This window comes from Ovis canadensis, chromosome 3 (genome assembly GCF_042477335.2).
Source record: "Ovis canadensis isolate MfBH-ARS-UI-01 breed Bighorn chromosome 3, ARS-UI_OviCan_v2, whole genome shotgun sequence".
Lineage (NCBI taxonomy): Eukaryota > Metazoa > Chordata > Mammalia > Artiodactyla > Bovidae > Ovis > Ovis canadensis.
In genome coordinates, this window is record NC_091247.1 from 56,678,899 (window position 1) to 56,697,347 (window position 18,449).

The 18,449-nt window shown below is 43.0% G+C and overlaps 1 protein-coding gene across 1 annotated transcript in view; it reads left to right on the forward strand.

The window, feature by feature from the left end:
- DNAH6 (dynein axonemal heavy chain 6) overlaps positions 1-18,449 on the forward strand; it is a 286,898-nt gene that overhangs the window by 203,276 nt on the left and 65,173 nt on the right. The window contains exons 59-62 of the mRNA XM_069583083.1: positions 739-919; positions 2,378-2,557; positions 7,062-7,295; positions 14,082-14,217. Coding sequence (XP_069439184.1) covers positions 739-919; positions 2,378-2,557; positions 7,062-7,295; positions 14,082-14,217 — 731 coding nt within the window. The remainder of the gene's footprint in view (positions 1-738; positions 920-2,377; positions 2,558-7,061; positions 7,296-14,081; positions 14,218-18,449) is intronic.

Here is an 18,449-nt window from a genome sequence, read left to right on the forward strand (position 1 = left end):
CCAGGTTCGATTCCTGGATCGGGAAGATTCCCTGGAGAAGGAAATGGCAATCCACTCCAGTATTCTTGCCTAGAGAATCCCATGGACAGAGGAGCCTGGCGGGCTACAGTTTATGGGTCGCAAGAGTCGGACACGCCTAAGCGACTAAACCACCACTACCAAAGAAAACTGGATTAAGTCAAGTTAAGGAATCTAAGTGCTTTTCTATGTGTGGGAAGATGCAAGAATCTGGGCTGCCTGAAATCATTCCCTTGATATGCACCTTAGCTATCTGGGGCCAGCATCCTGTGCTTTCTCATCATGAATAAAGCCCCTTTTTTAGATGCAACCAAGATTTGTTTCAGAGAGGTGGTGGGATTTCATGAGTCTCCCCTGTTAGTAGGAAAAGAACGTTCCAGGCACCATTTTCAGCTTGGGACAAGCAGCCGTTAGAAACAGAAATTGAATGATTAGAGAAATGAAGCACTGAGCAGATTTTCCTAAGATGAGCAAAAGCCGTGGGAACTGTGGTCAGGTGCAGGCCTCTGAGAGCTAAGATAAAGAATTAAACTGTATATGTAATGCAGCTAGTCCCTGGGGACACCCAGCAGAAGAGGGGCCTATGCACTAGGATTTGGCTGGTAGCATTAATATTCAGGCAAGTAGTATTCAGGATACAAACCATGAGAAATTCGGAAAGAAAAATAGAATCCTAGAGCCCTGAGGAAGACCTAACTTAGGGATTCACTTTGGCACCAGCGATGTTGTGCGACTCGAGAAGCCTGAGTTGGAAGAGCAAAGGATCAAACTCATTGTGAGGATCAACACTGATAAAAACCAACTGAAAGCTATTGAAGAGAAAATCCTGAAAATGCTCTTCACATCTGAGGGAAATATTCTGGACAATGAAGAACTCATTGACACACTCCAGGATTCAAAGGCAAGTCAAATATTTTTATTATTTATAAACAGTGTCTTACTTCAAAAGACATAACTGCACCCTTTAAGGGTCCTGCCAGTCTTTTTATTTTATTTTTAACTTGTGGGTCTTCATTGCTGTGCATGGGCTTTCTCTAGTTTCACAAGTGGGGACTTCTCGCCAGTATCCTATCATCTGTATCTGTAAACTGGTTTCTGTTTGCAAGGCGTTGCCTTGAAGACATCCTTCCTATAGAGTAGAGACATCACTGTTGTACAGTAGAAACCAACACAACACTGTAAAGCAATTTTCTTCCAATTAAAAAATAAATTTAAAATTTTTCTGTTTTTAAAAAAAGAGTAGAGTCAGGATTGATTGCTCCCGGGCTGCACTTCCTGCCACTTCCTGCCTATAGTTCATAGGTCAGCGGTTCCATAGTGATTGCTCATGGTCCCTGCCCTAGACCCTGTGACTTCAAGACAGAGGATTTCCCAACCTAGGGATGTCCACACCTAAAGAAGATGAGAGAGTGGTGAACAGAACTGGGACAGACAGCAATAGGGAAAGGCAGAGAGACTGAAGGAGACAGAGAGGGGAATCTTGAAAACCCCACTGGCCAGAAGGCTCCCCAGAGCCACAAAACCGTAAGACAGAAAACCAAGAGAGCAGCGAGAGACCTTGACAACATCTCTAGCTTACTTAGGATTACGCTGTTACTGTTGGGTCACTAAGTTGTGTCCGACTCTTTGCGACCCCTTGGACCGCAGGCCACCAGGCTCCTCTGTCCGAAGCCCCAGGCAAGAATACTGGAATGAATTGCCATTTCCTCCTCCAGGGGATCTTCCCAACCCAGGGACTGAACCAGGGACTGAACCAGCATCTCCTGCATTGGCAGGCAGATTCTTTAACACTGAGCCAATAATCCTTCTCAAACAACAGCTTCCACCCCCAGGTTTCCCTGTAGGTACACTTGGAGTACCAGGAAAAGAGAGAGAACATTAGATTCCCTTGTTATTCCAGAGTGGGATGTGGTACCACTGCCTTCCGGGCTCTCTCCACCCCCTCTCATGAGCAGTTTCATGGGTATCCTTTCTCCCCTCCTACCTCCTTTCTTTACAGGAACCCTGGATCTCTTGAGGACTGCTCATGATGAAGCCAGGGAGCAATTGGGTGTTAGTGTTTCCATTTCAGAAGGCACCCAGGTTCCAGGCTCAGAGAAATTCTGCTGCGCTTCTCCCTCAGTCTCCTGTGTTGCCTATTTTCTTCTGCCCATCCCTAACTCTGCCTGGAAAGGAGCTCAGCTCGGTTAGAAGGAGGTCACTGAGTCCTGAGACTGAGTCATGTGTCTGGGGAGCCTCCTTATTATAATCATGAATTCGTCATCTACTTTCTTTCCTAGACCTAACTGGATATGTTCTCTAAATCCCACCGTTCTTTGGAAGCGCATCCTCAAGGACTTGTTTTCTCATGTTTATTCAGATCACTTCCGGTGCCATTAAAGTCAGACTGAAGGAAGCCGAGTCTACTGAACAGATGATAAACATCGCTCGTGAGAAGTATCGTCCTGTGGCCACTCAAGGCTCTGTTATGTACTTTGTCATTGCAAGCCTCTCAGAAATAGATCCCATGTATCAGTACTCACTAAAATATTTTAAACAGGTAAGTGTGTGGTTGTTGTTGTTAAAGAAATGTATCAGTGTCTCATGAGCAAAATGGAGAAGAGCATGGCAACCCACTCCAGTATTCTTGCCTGGAGAATCCCATGGACTGAGGGGCCTGGTGGGCTACAGTCCATAGGGTCACAAAGAGTCGGACATGACTGAAGTGATTTTCACTTCCACTTCAGGAGCAAAGAGGCTATTTCTGACCCTCAATAAAAATAAGTGAGGGCTTCCCTGGTGGTCCAGTGGTTAAGACTCTGCACTCCCAACGCAAGGGACATGGGTTCAATCCCTGGTCAGGGAACTAAGGCCCCTCAGGCTGCAAGGTGTGCCCCCCCCCAAAAAAAGACACAGTATGGCTACCAAGTGGGCAAAGGAAGGGTGGGATAAACTGGGAGATTGAGATAGACATACATAGAAGCCCTATGTGATTGATACTATGTATAAAATAGATAATTAATGAGAACCTATTGTAAAGCACAGGGAGCTCTGTTCCATGTTCTGTGGTGACCTGAGTGGGAAGGAAATCCAAAAAAGAAGGGATATATGAATGCTTGTGACTGATTCACTTTGCTCTACAGCAAGAAACTAACACAGCATTGTAAAGAAACTATACTCCAATAAAAATTAATTTTAAAAAAGATGTTGAAATACTCAGACAATTTTTATACACTGGACCAAGCTCGCTTTTTCCTCTAGATGTCTTGTTTAGTCCTCCTGGTATGGTCAGGGGGCCGGCAGCAGTAGGAGCTGCAGGAGAGAATGGTAGCGAGGAGAGAATGGTAATGAACTGAGAGAAATATGAGGCATGTTGTATAGACACACCTGGGCTCTCTTCCAACAAGATGTGCAACTGTTGTAGCAGGCTTTACAAGCCATTTTCTCTTGTTCCTAATGGCAGGGCTGCTGTTCTCACAAGGGGTTGCCATCTCCCCCTTTACTTGGTGGACATTAAACCAAGCTTCCCAGGTAACACTGGTAAAGAGTCCACCTGCCAAGGGACGAGACTCAAGAGACACAGGCTCGATCCCTGGGTCAGGAAGATCCCTTGGAGAAGGGAATGGCTACCCACTCCAGTATTCTTGCCTGGGAAATCCCATGGACAGAGAAGCCTGGCAGGCTACAGTCCACAGGGCCACAAAAAGTTGGAGATGATTGAGCACAGACATACACACGCACACACACACACACACACACACACACACACACAGAGTAGACCAGGCAAGGTAAGGAGAAGTAAATCCTTTCATTCCACCTAAAAGACTCTGATAATGCTTTTCCCATCCTGGGTGTTTTGCAGTTCATGCTTTTCAGGGTTTTTGTTTTTTCATTTTACCATGCCTCACAGCTTGAGGGATCTTAGTTTTCCGACCAGGGATTAAACCCAAGCTCTTAGCAGTGAAAGCACTGAGTCCTAACCACTGGACCACCGGGGAGTTTCCATGCTTTTCAGATTTTAAAATCTCCTTCAAGCAATAAAAATGAAGATGCTCTGAAAATATGTTGGACTGACAGAAAAAAAAAATTGTAGGATGAGTCATCAAAACACTGGAATTTTGCAGTTTGGAAGGGAAACTAGAAACCCAAAACACAACTGCAGGTGACAGCCCTAGCCAAGACATCCTCCACCAGACCATCCGTAGATCCATTTCACACTGAAATCATTCAGGGTGTGTCAGGATTCACTATGTTTTATTTGAGCCCCAAACTTACCACCTCTTCCCTGGGCTTTAAACTCTGCCTCTTGTCAATTTGTTAAAGAACACCCAATCCTCTTTTCTTCTGAATGTGTTAAAGTAGCAATTCCATTATTCTTTGTTGACCAAACTCTGCCAGTTCTCTAGAATAAGGGTATGCCTCCTTGAAGCTCTTTAAAAAAAAACAAACAAACAATTTTTATTGAAGTAGAGTTGATTTACAGTATTGTGTTAGTTTCAGGTGTTTACCAAAATAAGTCAGTTAAACATACACATATTTTTTTGTTTGTTTGTTCAGTCTTTAAGTCATGTCCAACTCTTTGCAACACCATGGACTGCAGAACATCAGGCTTCCCTGTCCTTCACTGACTCAGAGTTTGCTCAAACTCATGTCCATTGAGTCAGTGATGCCATCCAACCATCTCATCCTTTGTCGCCCTCTTCTCCTCTTGCCCTCATCTCTTCCAGCATCAGGATCTTCTCTATTGAGTTAGCTCTTCACATCAGGTGGCCAAAGTATTGGAGCTTCAGCTTCAGCATCAGTCCTTCTAATGAATATCCAGGGTTGATTTCCTTTAGGATTGACTGGTTTGGTCTCTTTGCAGTCCAAGGGACTCTCAAGTCTTCTCTAGATTCTTTTCCCATGTAAGTCATGACAGGGTATTGAGTAGAGCGCTCTGGGCTTTTAATTCTAGGGAATGGAGGTTTGTCTTTTGGTGAGGAGCCTGAGAGTCAGCTCTTGTACTCCATCCTGTTGGCAGGAGAAGTGGATACAGCAAGGCCTGCACAAGGGCTGTGCAGCATTTTTAGGGGCAAGTGAAGCACACTTCTTGACCCCGATCTGCCTTGGTCCTCAGCTGGTTTCAGCAACTAGTCACCTTTGAGCTACCTGATCTCCCCACGAGCAATGCATCTTGACCCCTCTAAAGGTGACCAAAAGATTGGGCATTCTGACCTCACCTCACATCGTTGCCCTTTGTGCTGTGGATCCTCAAGGCTGAAGCCACAAGAACAGCCCTCCCCAGTCACCACTGCAAGATGCCCTTGCCCGTGACTTCCAGGCAAGCCCATCAGTTCAGGCTCTGCTCAGCTTTATCACACAGCCTGAGACCCTTGGAAATTTTTGGATCTTCTCTCCCCCATCCCCTTGTGCTACTTGGAAGTGGCAGGAAATGGGTGGGGCTGCTTCTGTCCTCACATGAAACCTCAATGCCAGCATCTCTGCTGCCTTCCTGATATTCTTGTAATGTGTGTAGGGAATCTTTTGGGAAGTAGACCTGTTCCCAGAATTTCTACGCAGGAAGCAAGGTGGAAGTCTTTAAAATTGAGAGTGTATGCTCAGTTGTGTCCAACTCCTTGCGACCCCATAGACTGCAGCCTGCCAGGCTTCTCTGTCTGTGGAATTTCCCAGGCAAGAATACTGGAGTGCGTTGCCATTTCCTTCTCCAGGGGATCTTCCTGACCCAGGTATCAAACACATGTCTCTTGTATCTCCTACATTGGCAAGCAGATCCTTTACCACTGAGCCACCCAGGAAGCCCCCCTTAAAATTGATTTCTCTTAAATTTCAAAGAAAAGTCTTGTACATTCTTCCTACACAGTAAGAATTACCTTGTGGAAATGCCAAGAAGAGGGCATGACCCTGACATCCTGCCCTGCTATGAAACCATGCAACCCAGAATGGGACTTGAACTTGCGGTCTTTTAACTGAGATCAAGCCTGGTCTCGGTGCTTAATGAAGCTCACGTTTTTGATGTCTTATCACAGAAAGAATTCAGTGATAGACAAGGTGATAGGTAAGAAATGAATGTTTTTAGAAAGAAACATACTCCACAGACACAGTGTGAACCATCTCAAAAGACCAGACGGGCCCCAGGGTATGGGGATGTCACTTTTTGTAGGTGTGGGTAATTTCATGAGTGGGAGGAGTATTCCAGCTATTATGGGGAAGGGGGTGAATTTCTAGGAACTGGGCCACTGCCCACATTTTGACATTTATGGTCAACCTTGAAATTGTCAGCTTCCCTGATAGCTCAGTTGGTAAAGAATCCACCTGCAGTACAGAAGGGGTAGGCTATTCACTCCAGTCTTCTCGGGCTTCCCTTGTGGCTAAGCTGGTAAAGAATCTGCCTGCAATGCGGGAGACCTGGGTTTAATCCCTGGGTTGAGAAGATCCCCTGGAAAAGGGAAAGGCTGCCTACTCCAGTATTGTGGCCTGGAGAATTCAGAGTCAGACACAACTGAGTGACTTTCACTTGGAATTTTCTTGGCACCTGTGGGTGTATCATTTAGCTTGCTGATATATTACAATGAGGCTCAAGGTCTAGGGGAAGTCAACTAATCCACCATCTTGAACCTATTTGATTCTAATCAGTTTATGTTGTGTCCTCGGGCTATGTCATTGTTTTAAAGGTTGTGCCCTGCCCCCTTCTCTCCTGTTTCACTTAGACCTCTCATCCAAAGTGATTATCAACTGTGATTTGAGGATATGAGAAACTGGTTCTGCCAGCTGACCTTCATTTTCCATTTTCTGTCCCGCATCAGGATGATCCGTACAGAATAGTCAAGAATTTGGCATTGGTCCATTTCTGAAAAAAGGGGAGAGAAAAAGGAATGCACAGAACACTGCGTATAAATGTGTCAATCGGGGATGAATCCCGGACTTAATCATTGTACACTATTCACCTCCTGTGCTGCTACACATTTAGTCACTGAATTTGGGAGAGTCTGGGTAAAAAGCAAGGATTTTTTTTCCTTCACAAAATTGAATTAAATCAGAGACACTGATAGAGTTCTCTTTCACAGTTGTTCAACACAACAATTGAGACATCTGTCAGGACAGATGATCTACAGCAGCGCATGGAAATACTGCTGGAACAGACTCTCCTAACTGCTTATGTCAATGTGTCAAGAGGACTTTTTGAACAACATAAACTGATCTACAGCTTTATGCTCTGTGTTGAGATCATGCGTCAGCAAGGAAGATTAACTGAAGCTGAATGGAATTTCTTTCTCCGAGGTTCTGCAGGCCTCGAGAAGGTACCTGTTTCAAGTTTAGACAGTGAATGTTATTAGGTAGAGCTCATAAGCACCTAGCAATGCTCCACAGTGACTCTGGTAACTGAAGGTTTTACCGTCAGCGGTGTAGCCCACTGGGAGTCTGGGACCCAGGCTATAACTTAGTCTTGTCTTTAGTAGCTGTATAGTGACAATGGCACCCCACTCCAGTACTCTTGCCTAGAAAATCCCATGGGCAGAGGAGCCCATGGGGTCCTCTGCAGTCCATGGGGTCGCAAAGAGTCGGACACGACTGAGCAACTTCACTTTCACTTTTCACTTTCATGTATTGGAGAAGGAAATGACAACCCACTCCAGCGTTCTTGCCTGGAGATTCCCAGGGACGGCAGAGCCTGGTAGGCTGCCGTCTATGGAGCCGCACAGAGTCAGACACGACTGAAGCGACTTAGCAGCAGCAGCAGCAGTGACTATAAAATTTGACCTCTTTATGCAGCAGTGTCCTCACCTATAGAAAAGGGATGTTGGAAGTAACCAGTGAGCTAGCATATGGTGAAGCCAAATCCAGCCTCTCCACCCTGACACCAAGTTAAATCTTGGAGACAGAGTTTTGGGGTGAAGTAGAAAAAAATAACTTTATTGGTTTCCAGACAGAGGGGGCCACAGTGAACTAACACTGTGTGTCCCAAACCAGAGGGGATAGTGAGGAGTTTTAGAGTAATGGTTCAAAGAGGGTGTGATCAGCTTGTGGACATTCTTCTGAATGGTTGGTGGTGAGGTGAGTGGGAGTCAGCATCATCAGCCTCTGGTTCCAACCCTTCCGGTGTCTCCATGCTTGTGGGCAGCCTACCATCGTTAACATTTAACTTCTCCCACCTGGTGGGAGTTTCAGTATCTGCAAAACACCTCAAAAATACTGCTATGTATATCCCTTGAAGGGGAACCAGGCTTTGCCCCAAGGCTGCACTATTGTTTCTTGACTGTTTCCCCCTTGTCTGGACATCCCCTCCCTTCCCTTATTAGCAACTGATTGAACCTGCTTCTTGCTGACAAAGGTCCATCTAGTCAAAGCTATGGTTTTTCCAAAGTCACATATGGATGTGAGAGTTGGACCATAAAGAAAGCTGAGCACCAAAGAACTGATGCTTTTGAACTGTGGTGTTGGAGAAGACTCTTGAGAGTCCCTTGGACAGCAAGGAGATCCAACCAGTCCATCCTAAAGAAAATCAGTCCTGAATATTCATTGGAAGGACTGATGCTGAGGCTGAAGCTTCAATACTTTAACCACCCGATGCAAAGAACTGATTCATTAGAAAAGACCCTGATGTTGGGAAAGATCTCCTCCTAAAGGCAGGAGGAGAAGGAGATGAGATGATTGGATGGCATCACAGACTCAATGGACGAGTTTGACCAAGCTCCAGGAGTTGGTGATGGACAGGGAACCCTGGCATGCTGCAGTCCATGGGGTCGCAAAGAGCTGGACATGACTGAGTGACTGAAATGAACTGAACTGAACTGAACCTGCTTATTGGAACTCATGGAAGGTTATGGAGGCTGAATGAAGCCTAAAGGTTTTGGGCCTATGAGACCCAAGGGTCCTGCTTGGTTTCGATGGGAACATGTTTTGAAAAGTTGACCATTTACAAATGGGAGAGTTAAAATCCAATAAAAGTAGTCATTCACAGATCTGACCCTAGTGTTTGTGAAGTCGTGATCCTCTCTTGCCTAGACACATCTTTCATTATAAAACATGGGGAAGAATAGAACTTGCTTGTTGCCTTCTGTAATAACATAATGTTTGTCTAACTTGCTCCAGTCCCTCTAACTGGCCTAACCCACCCACACACCACAGACCTGGTCACTCACAGAACAGAAGCACAGCCACCCGACCCTTGCCTACCATCCAGCCCAACTCTAAACTCTTGGCTTTGTTCTGTCCATCTCAAGCCCTGCCCTTGGCTCCTATGGTTCTGACACCCGCACGAGTTTGCCAGTATTTGAGCCTCAATGTATCGCTGGGACATTGAACTTCATGCTTTTGTTTGACCCAGCACTCTGAGTCAAGCCCAGGCAAGACCTCTCCACCCAACAGTCCTGCTTCCCTGACCCTTACTCACCCTGCATACATACATATTCTATTAATCCTTTCCTAACACTGTTTTCTTGCCTTTTCCTACTGTTCATGGGGTTCTCAAGGCAGAAATACTGGGGTGGTTTGCCATTCCCATTTCCAGTGGACCATGTTTTGTTAGACTGAAGGTCCATATAGTCAAAGCTATAGTTTTTCCGGTAGTCATGTTCCGATGTGAGAGTTGGACCATAAAGAAGACTGAGCACTGACAAATCGATGCTTTCAAGCTGTAGTGTTGGAGAAGACTCTCGAGAGTCCCTTGGACAGCAAAGAGATGAAACCAGTCAATCCTAAAGGAAATCAACCCTGAATATTCATTGGAAGAACTGATACTGAAGCTGAGGCTCCAATACTTTGGCCACGTGATGCAAAGAGCTGACTCATTTGGAAAAGACCCTGATGCTGGGAAAGACTGAAGCCAAAAAGGAGAATAGGATGGCAGAGGTTAGATGGCATCAATGACTCAATGGACATGAATTTGAGCATACTCCAGGAGTTAGTGAAGGACAAGAAGCCTGGCATGCTGCAGTCCATGGGGTTGCAAAGAGTCAAACATGACTTAGCAAATGAACAGCAATATTCAGACCAGGCAAATCTATAGAGATAGAAAGCTTTCAAAGTTTAGTTCCCAAGCACTAAATTTTCAAAGAACTAGTTTTAGCTGTTTAGGGCTAGAGGGCATGGGCAGGTGGGAGGGAAGTTGCTAAACACATCATGGTTAGTGTGTGTGTGTGTGTGTGTGTGTGTGTGTGTGTGTGTGGAGATGAAATATTCTATAATATTCTAAAATTGACTATGGTCATGGTTACAAAAGCTGCGAATTTATTAAAATCTACTGGATTGTATGCTTTAAATGGATGAATTCTGTGGTATGTGTATTGTATCTCAATAAGCTATTTTACGGCTTCCCAAGTGGCACAGTGGTAAAGATCCCACCTGCCAATGCAGGAGATGTGGGTTTGATCCCTGAGTCAGGAAGATCCCCTGGAGAAGGAAATGGCAGCCCATGCCAGTATTCTTGTCTGGAGAACCCCATGTACAGAGGAGCTTGGCAGGCTGTAGTCCATAGGGTCGCAAAGAGCTGGACATTACCAAGCCACTTAGCATGCATACAAAGCTATAAATGTAATATAAAACCTCCTTACCTGCCTCCTGAGAAATCTGTATGCACGTCAAGAAGCAACAGGTAGAACTAGGCATGGAACAACAGACTGGTTCCAAATCAAGAAAGGAGTACGTCAAGGCTGTATATTGTCACCCTCCTTTTTTAACTTATATGCAGAGTACATCATGAGAAATGCCAGGCTGGATGAAGCACAAGCTGGAATCAAGATTTCCGGGAGAAATATCATAACCTCATATATGCAGATGACACCACCTTTATGGCAGAAAGCAAAGAGGAACTAAAGAGCCTCTTGATGAAAGTGAAAGAGAGTGAAAAAGCTGGCTTAAAACTCAGCATTCAAAAAACAAAGATCATGGCATCCAGCCCCATTCAGTTCAGTTGCTCAGTAGTGTCCAACTCTGCAACCCCATTAACTGCAATGTGCCAGGCCTCCCTGTCCATCACCAATTCCTGGAGTTTACTCAAACTCATGTCCATTGAGTTGGTGATGCCATCTAACCATCTCATCCTCTATCAACCCCTTCTCCTCCTGCCCTCAATCTTTTCCAGCATCAGGGTCTTTTCAAATGAGTCAGCTCTTTGCATCAGGTGGCCAAAGTACTGGAGTTTCAGCTTCAACATCAGTCCTTCCAATGAACACCCAGGACTGATCTCCTTTATGATGGACTGGTTGGATTTCCTTACAGTCAAAGGGATTCTCAAGAGTCTTCTTCAACACCACGTTCAAAAGCATCAATTCTTCAGCATTCAGCTTTCTTTACAGTCCAACTCTCACATCCATACATGACTACTGGAAAAATCATAGCCTTAACTAGATGGACCTTTGTTAACAAAGTAATGTCTCCGCTTTTTAATATGTTGTCTATGTTGGTCATAACTTTCCTTCCAAGGAGTAAGTGTGGTTTAATTTCATGGCTGCAATCACCATCTGCAGTGATTTTGGAGCCCAAAAAAATAAACTCAGCCATTGTTTCCGCTGGTTCCCCATTTATTTGCCATGAAATGATGGGACCAGATGCCATGATCTTAGTTTTCTGAATGATGAGCTTTAAGCTAACTTTTCACTCACCTCTTGCACCTTCACCAAGAGGCTCTTTAGTTCTTTGCTTTCTGCCATTAAGGATGGTGTTATCTGCATATCTGAGGTTTTTGATATTTCTCCTGGCAATCTTGATTCCAGCTTGTGCTTCTTCCAGCCCAGAGTTTCTCATGATGTGCTCTGCATAGAAGTTAAATAAGCAGGGTGACAATATACAGCCTTGATGTACTCCTTTTCCTATTTGGAAACAGTCTGTTGTTCCATGTCCAGTTCTAACTGTTGCTTCCTGACCTGCATACAGGTTTCTCAAGAGGCAGGTTAGGTGGTCTGGTATTCCCATCTCTTTCAGAATTTTCCACAGTTTATTGTGATCTACACAGTCAAAGGCTTTTAGCATAGTCAATAAAGCAGAAATAGATGTTTTTCTGGAACTCTCTTGCTTTTTCAATGATCCAGCAGATGTTGGCAATTTGATCTCTTGTTCCTCTGCCTTTTCTAAAACCAGCTTGAACATCTGGAAGTTCACGATTTACATATTGCTGAAGCCTGTCTTGGAGAATTTTGAGCATTACTTTACTAGCATGTGAGATGAGTGCAGTTGTGCAGTAGTTTGAGCATTCTTGGCATTGCCTTTCTTTGGGATTGGAATGAAAACTGACCTTTTCCAGTCCTGTGGCCACTGCTGAGTTTTCCAAATTTGCTGGCATATTGACTGCAGCACTTACACAGCATCATCTTTTAGGATTTGAAAAAGCTCCACTGGAATTCTATCATCTCCACTAGCTTTGTTCGTAGTGATGCTTCCTAGGGCCTACTTGACTTCACGGTCCAGGATGTCTGGCTCTAGGTGAGTGATCACACCATCGTGATTATCTGGGTCATAAAGATCTTTTTTGTACAATTCTTCTGTGTATTCTTGCCACCTCTTCTTAATGTCTTCTGCTTCTGTTAGGTCCATACCATTTCTGTCCTTTATTGAGTCCATCTTTGCATGAAATATTCCCTTGGTATCTCTAATTTTCTTGAAGAGATCTCTACTCTTTGCCATTCTACTGTTTTCCTCTATTTCTCTGCACTGATCACTGAGGAAGGCTTTCTTATCTCTCCCTGCTATTCTTTGGAACCCTGCATCCAGATGCTTATATCTTTCCTCTTCTCCTTTGCTTTTCGCTTCTCTTCTTTTCAAAGGTATTTGTCCCATTACTTCATGGCAAATAGATGGGGAAACAATGGAAACAGTGACAGACTTTATTTTCTTGGGCTCCAAAATCACTGCAGATGGTGACTTCAGCCATGAAATTAAGACACTTGCTTCTTGGAAGAAAAGCTATGACCAACCTAGACAGCATATTAAAAAGCAGAGACACCACTTTACCAACAAAGATCCATCTAGTCAAAGCTATAGTTTTTCCAGTAGTCATGTATGGATGTGAGAGTTGGACCATAAAGAAACTGAGTGCTGAATAACTGATGCTTTTGAACCGTTTTGGAGAAGACTCTTGAGAGTTCCTTGGACTGCAAGGAGATCAAATCAGTCAACTGTAAAAGAAATCAGTCCTGAATATTCATTGGAAGGACTGATGCTGAAGCTGAAGCTCCAGTACTTTGGCCACTTGATGGGAAGAACTGACTCATTAGAAAAGACCCTGATGCTGGAAAAGATTGAAGGCAGGAGGAGAAGGGGTCGAGAGAGGTTGGGATGGTTGGATGGCATCACAGACTCAATGGATGTGAGTTTGAGCAAGCTCTGGGAATTGGTGATGGTCAGGGAAGCCTGGCATGCTGCAGTCCATGGGGTCACAAAGAATTGGACATGACTGAACGACTGAAATGAACTGAACAGAACTGATAAAAGCCTCAGGCAAATATTCATTAAATTTTCAAAGAGCTAGTTTCAGTCTACAATTATAGCTGTTTCTCTGTCTCTTTTAAAACTGTTTACCCATATGTAAGATCTTCATGGAATATTGCCAGGTGGCGTAATATTGATACTTTTCTCTGAAATTTCTGGGAATATGTGAAATGATTAGACATAGACACACTCATCCCAGCTGGAAGGAGAGTACTACTTGTCTTGCTACTTATTTTGCTCTACTTCTCAGATTTCCCTGTCTCCTAGCAGTGAGAACATCTAGGAACTGGATTTGGAAACTAGTTCTCTAGGAAAAAAATCATCAATATAAGAATATTTGAGAGGTGGGGAGAGACCAGCGTGGCATGTTGGAGAACAGGCTACAAGTAGACTTGACAGATTTATTGTTAACCCTTCACAAGATCAATGACTTTCAGCACAGGTTGACATGAAAAGCTTTCATCAGCTGCACTTAATTTCAAACACCAACAGGTAGAATTGATTCAACAGCATATCTATTTCACCATATCTTATATCTGTCCTGGGCAAATGGTTATTTTTAATATGCTATTAGAGCTTGATTTTTCCCTTAGACAAGGTGAAAGCATATTCTGTGGTTATCTTTGTGCATTACTATTCACTTTTTTTCTGTCTTCTAACAGGAACGCCCACCTAAGCCTGAATTTCCCTGGCTGGTTACTGCCACGTGGTTCGCCTGCTGTGACTTAGAAGAATTATTTCCAGTTTTTAAAGGACTTACGCAATATATAGTGTTATATCCTATTTCCGTACACATAGGTAATACAGCAAAAAGGATCTGCTGTAGGAGGTTGTAAACAAATTCATGAACCCTAACTTTAAAAGTCTCCTTTAACCTCTTCTGCAGTATCAGTATTTTTCACTAGGAAAGCCTTCATTTTTAAGAAATGTTGAATTACTTGTTTTCCCAGTTTCTTGAGATAAATGCTTGGCCCATGAATTTTCAGTATTTCATGTTTAAAATTATACCCATTTGAAGGAGATGCATTTACCTCCAAGTATTGTTTTAGCTTCATCTCATACTGGTTTTGGCTCTCCTGGTGGCTCAATGGTAAAAAAATCTTCTTGCAGTGCAGGAGACAAAAGTTCAATCCTTGAGTCGGGAAGATTCCCCTACAGAAGGGAATGGTATCCCACTCCAGTATTCTTGCCTGGAGAATCCCAAGGACAAAGGAGCCTAGGGGCTACAATCCATGGGATGGCAAAGAGTCAGACACAACTGAGCATGGCAGGTTGTACTTTTTTTTAACTTCTTACTGAAGGAAAACATACATGTGGAAAAGTACACAAATCAAAATCAACAGCTTATTATAAACTACTGACTAATTCTGAGCTACCACCCAAGTCAAGAACTAGAGCACTAGCATCACAGAATTCCCATATACTCCTTCATAGAACCCTTACCCTCTTTCCCAAAGGTTATGCCTGCTCTGAATTATAACAGTCTATGTTACTTTTCCCCCGTGTTTTACTATGTGTATGTAATCTTTGCTGTTGTTGTTTAGTCACTAAGTCATGTCTGACTCTTTAGCCACCCCATGAAAAGTAGTTTGTCAAGTTCCTCTGTCCATGGGATTTCCCAGGCAAGAATACTGGAGTAGATTACCATTTCTCCTCCAGGAGATCTTCCTGACCCAGGGATTGAACCTACATATCCTGCATTGACAGGCAGATTCTTTGCCACTGAGCCACCAGGGAAGCCACATGTAAACTTTAATTCAAGCCTATTAATTATGGCATTTATTTTACTGTTTTTTACACCTAACCAGTCATTTTCTAAGAGAGCTATATTAAGGTACACCACTATGACAGTTTCTCTGTAATTCTAGAATTTCTCCCATTATATCTTGTGGAACTGATGTTGTTAATTAAGCATAAATAGGTTTAGGGTGATTATCTTCCTAACCAGTAAAATACCTGAATAGTGCTTTTTGCCTTAAAATATATTTTCTAATATTAGTATTATTAAATATTATTACAGCAGGATTGTCTTCATTAGTATTCCCTCTGTATATTTCTGCATTCTTTATCTCTTCTGGGTCATCATCATGTTTCAGTGTATCTTTAGTAGGATTTTGTTGTTTTGAGCAACATGGCAGTCTCTTTTTAAACAAGCAATTTTTAATCCGACTGTTGTAAAGTTGGTTACACCTCTATTTCAGTGGCTCTCACTGGGGAAGATTTTGTTCCCCAGGGGACATCCTGAAGACATTATTGGATCCCACAACTGGGGTGGTGCTGCAGGCATCCAGTAGGTAGAAACCAGAGATGTAACTAAACATCCTACAATGCTCAAAACAACCAGAACAACTCTCCACAACCAATGACCACTTGCAAATGACCACTTGGACCAAATGGCAGTAGTGGCAGGGTTGAGAAAATCCTCATTTATTTAGACTGACTTCTGCCACCTTATTTATAGGGATTTTTTCCTTGGCATGCTTTTCTTTATTTTTTACTTCTTCTTTCTTGCCCTTGGGTCTGTTGTCCACATTCTTTTTTTGTTTTCCTTGTACTGATTTGAAGTTGTGTGTTCTGTTGTTATTTTTAGTATTCTTCTACTTCTCATCTGAATGGGTTTTTTCCTGAGTACACCCAGTAACTGTGGTGGTTTAAAGGCTATGTGGACCAGAAATTCTGGGATCCTTATATGCCCATTTGATTTCTAAATAAAGACTAGGAAGAATAAAATACTCTTCAGGAAATAAACCAAATGAAAATTGTGTTTCTATATTATGGACCAATTAAACAAGATGGCTAGAGGAAGAGGTAGAACACAGAATAAAAATACTCATAGGAGAAGTCTAGTGATGGACAGCTAGGGAAAGACCCAAAGCAGAAGGGACTAGATGGAGCTTCATAAACATAGAGGCAAAGAAAGAGATAAAGGCTGAAAGACAAAGTAATTCTGAAAACAACTCATCATGTTTGGACAAAAGGCACCATTTATTACTGTCATCTGAGACTAAAATTTTAGCAATTTAAAACAACTTTCTTGCTTTCATTTGTTAAATTTCAAGGTTGATTCTGGAAACCCTGCAGAATTACGAAGGTTTGTGTGTGATAGGATGACTTGTGTTCTAAAAGTGAGCTTTAGATCTTTGCAGGTGAAGTTTAATAATTAATTTCAAAGCCACTCAGCTTCAAAGGCTTCCTAATTGCCTTAATCTTGTGCCTATGTGTTTCATGTTCTTCTAGTTGGGAGTTAGAATTTCAAATTATCCTGCCTTATTAGCCAAAGTCCTAGTGATCATTACAATAATGAGAACCTGAGGGGAAAAGAAGTCCTTTTGGAATAAATGTTTCCACTACCTGGTTCTCAGAATAATGCATCCACTAAAAAGTGCTGTGGTGTGCTCTACCCTGTGGTCTCATGCCATGTAATTGTCTATATTTCACACAGAAATTAGAAGTCTTACAGAATTACCTACTGCTCCAGGGTCATGGGCTTCAGTGCCACTTAATTTCTGTCACCAGCTCTGTAGCTGCTATTGTTAGGCCCTCAGAGGAGAGCCTCAGAGGAGAAAGTCATTTTCCAGCCTGCTGTGGAAGCCAACCATTTTGAGTAATATTCAACCACAGCAGCCTATTTCATCACTAGATGGCCGTGTTGGTCTGCTGAGCGGCTTAACAGCAGCACATTGTGCACCCTGCTGGAATTCCAGTGCTAATTCTTGTTCAGTTGCTCAGTCATGTTCAACTCTTTGCCACCTTGTGAACTGCAGCATGGCAGGCTTCCCTGTCCTTCACTATAGCCCTGAGTTTGCACAGATTCATGTCCCTTGAGTTGATGATGCCATCCAACCATCTCATCCTCTGTCGCCCCTTTCTCCTCATGCCCTGTCTTTCTCAGCATCAGGTCTTTTCCAGCGAATCAGTTCTTCATATCAGGGTGGCCAAAGTAGTGGACCTTCAGCTTCAGCATCAGTCCTTTCAGTGAATAGTCAGGGTTGATTTCCTTTATGGTTGACTGGTTTGATCTCCTTGCAGTCCAAGGGACTCTCAAGAGTCTTCTCCAGCACCACAATTCGAAAGCTTCGATTCTTCAGGACTCATGTATAATACACAGTTTATTCGTATGTTATTTATATGGTAAAAATCCATATATGCCTGAATATTTTATGTGCTTCATCTGTCTCACACATATTTTATGTGCTTCATCTGTCTCACACTAATAAATGTGCTTTTTCTATCACTGCTCTGCTTTTTTCTGCTTTTCCTTCTGCCTCCAACAGTGATGGGGGCTCTGGGGCTTTATTGGGGGTGGGGCTGCACTAGGTCTTTGTTGTGGCACTCAGACTTTCTCTAGTTGCAGCACTCAGGCTTAGTTGCCCTTTGGCGTGTGGGATTTTAGTTCTCCAACCAGGGATTAAACCCACATCCCCTGCATAAGAAGGCAGATTCTTAACACTGGACCACCAAGGAAGTCCCAGCAGTGATAGTTTGATGTACTTTTATGCTATTGTCTGACACATTGATTTATTTTATTCTATTTTTATTATTGGGTTTGTATTGTAATTAATATAACTTGACCTGTTTTGTCCCATTTAATTATGTTTGCCTTGAATTCTAGTATAGCCAATGTTACTCATCACTTCTTATCACTTAGGGTTGGGTTTTTTTTTTTTTTTGCTCACATTTGATTGATAAATCTCTATGCATCCTTTAATTTGTAACTTCTCTGTCATTTAACTTCATGTTTTATAAGTGTTTTGAATTCATTTTCTGATCCAATTTTGAATTCAGTATTTCCTAATTAGGTTGGGTAGAGGGAGATTAATATATTTACATTTGCGGTAATATAAAAAACTGATAGTCAATGTAGAAATTTTTTCCTTACCATATATACTTATTTAATGGGTTTCCCCAGTGGCTCAGTAGGTAAAGAATCCACCTGTAACACAGAAGACACAGGAGATGTGGGTTTGATTCCTGGGTCAGCAAGATCCTCTAGGGGAGAAATGGCAACCCACTCCAGTATTCTTGCCTGG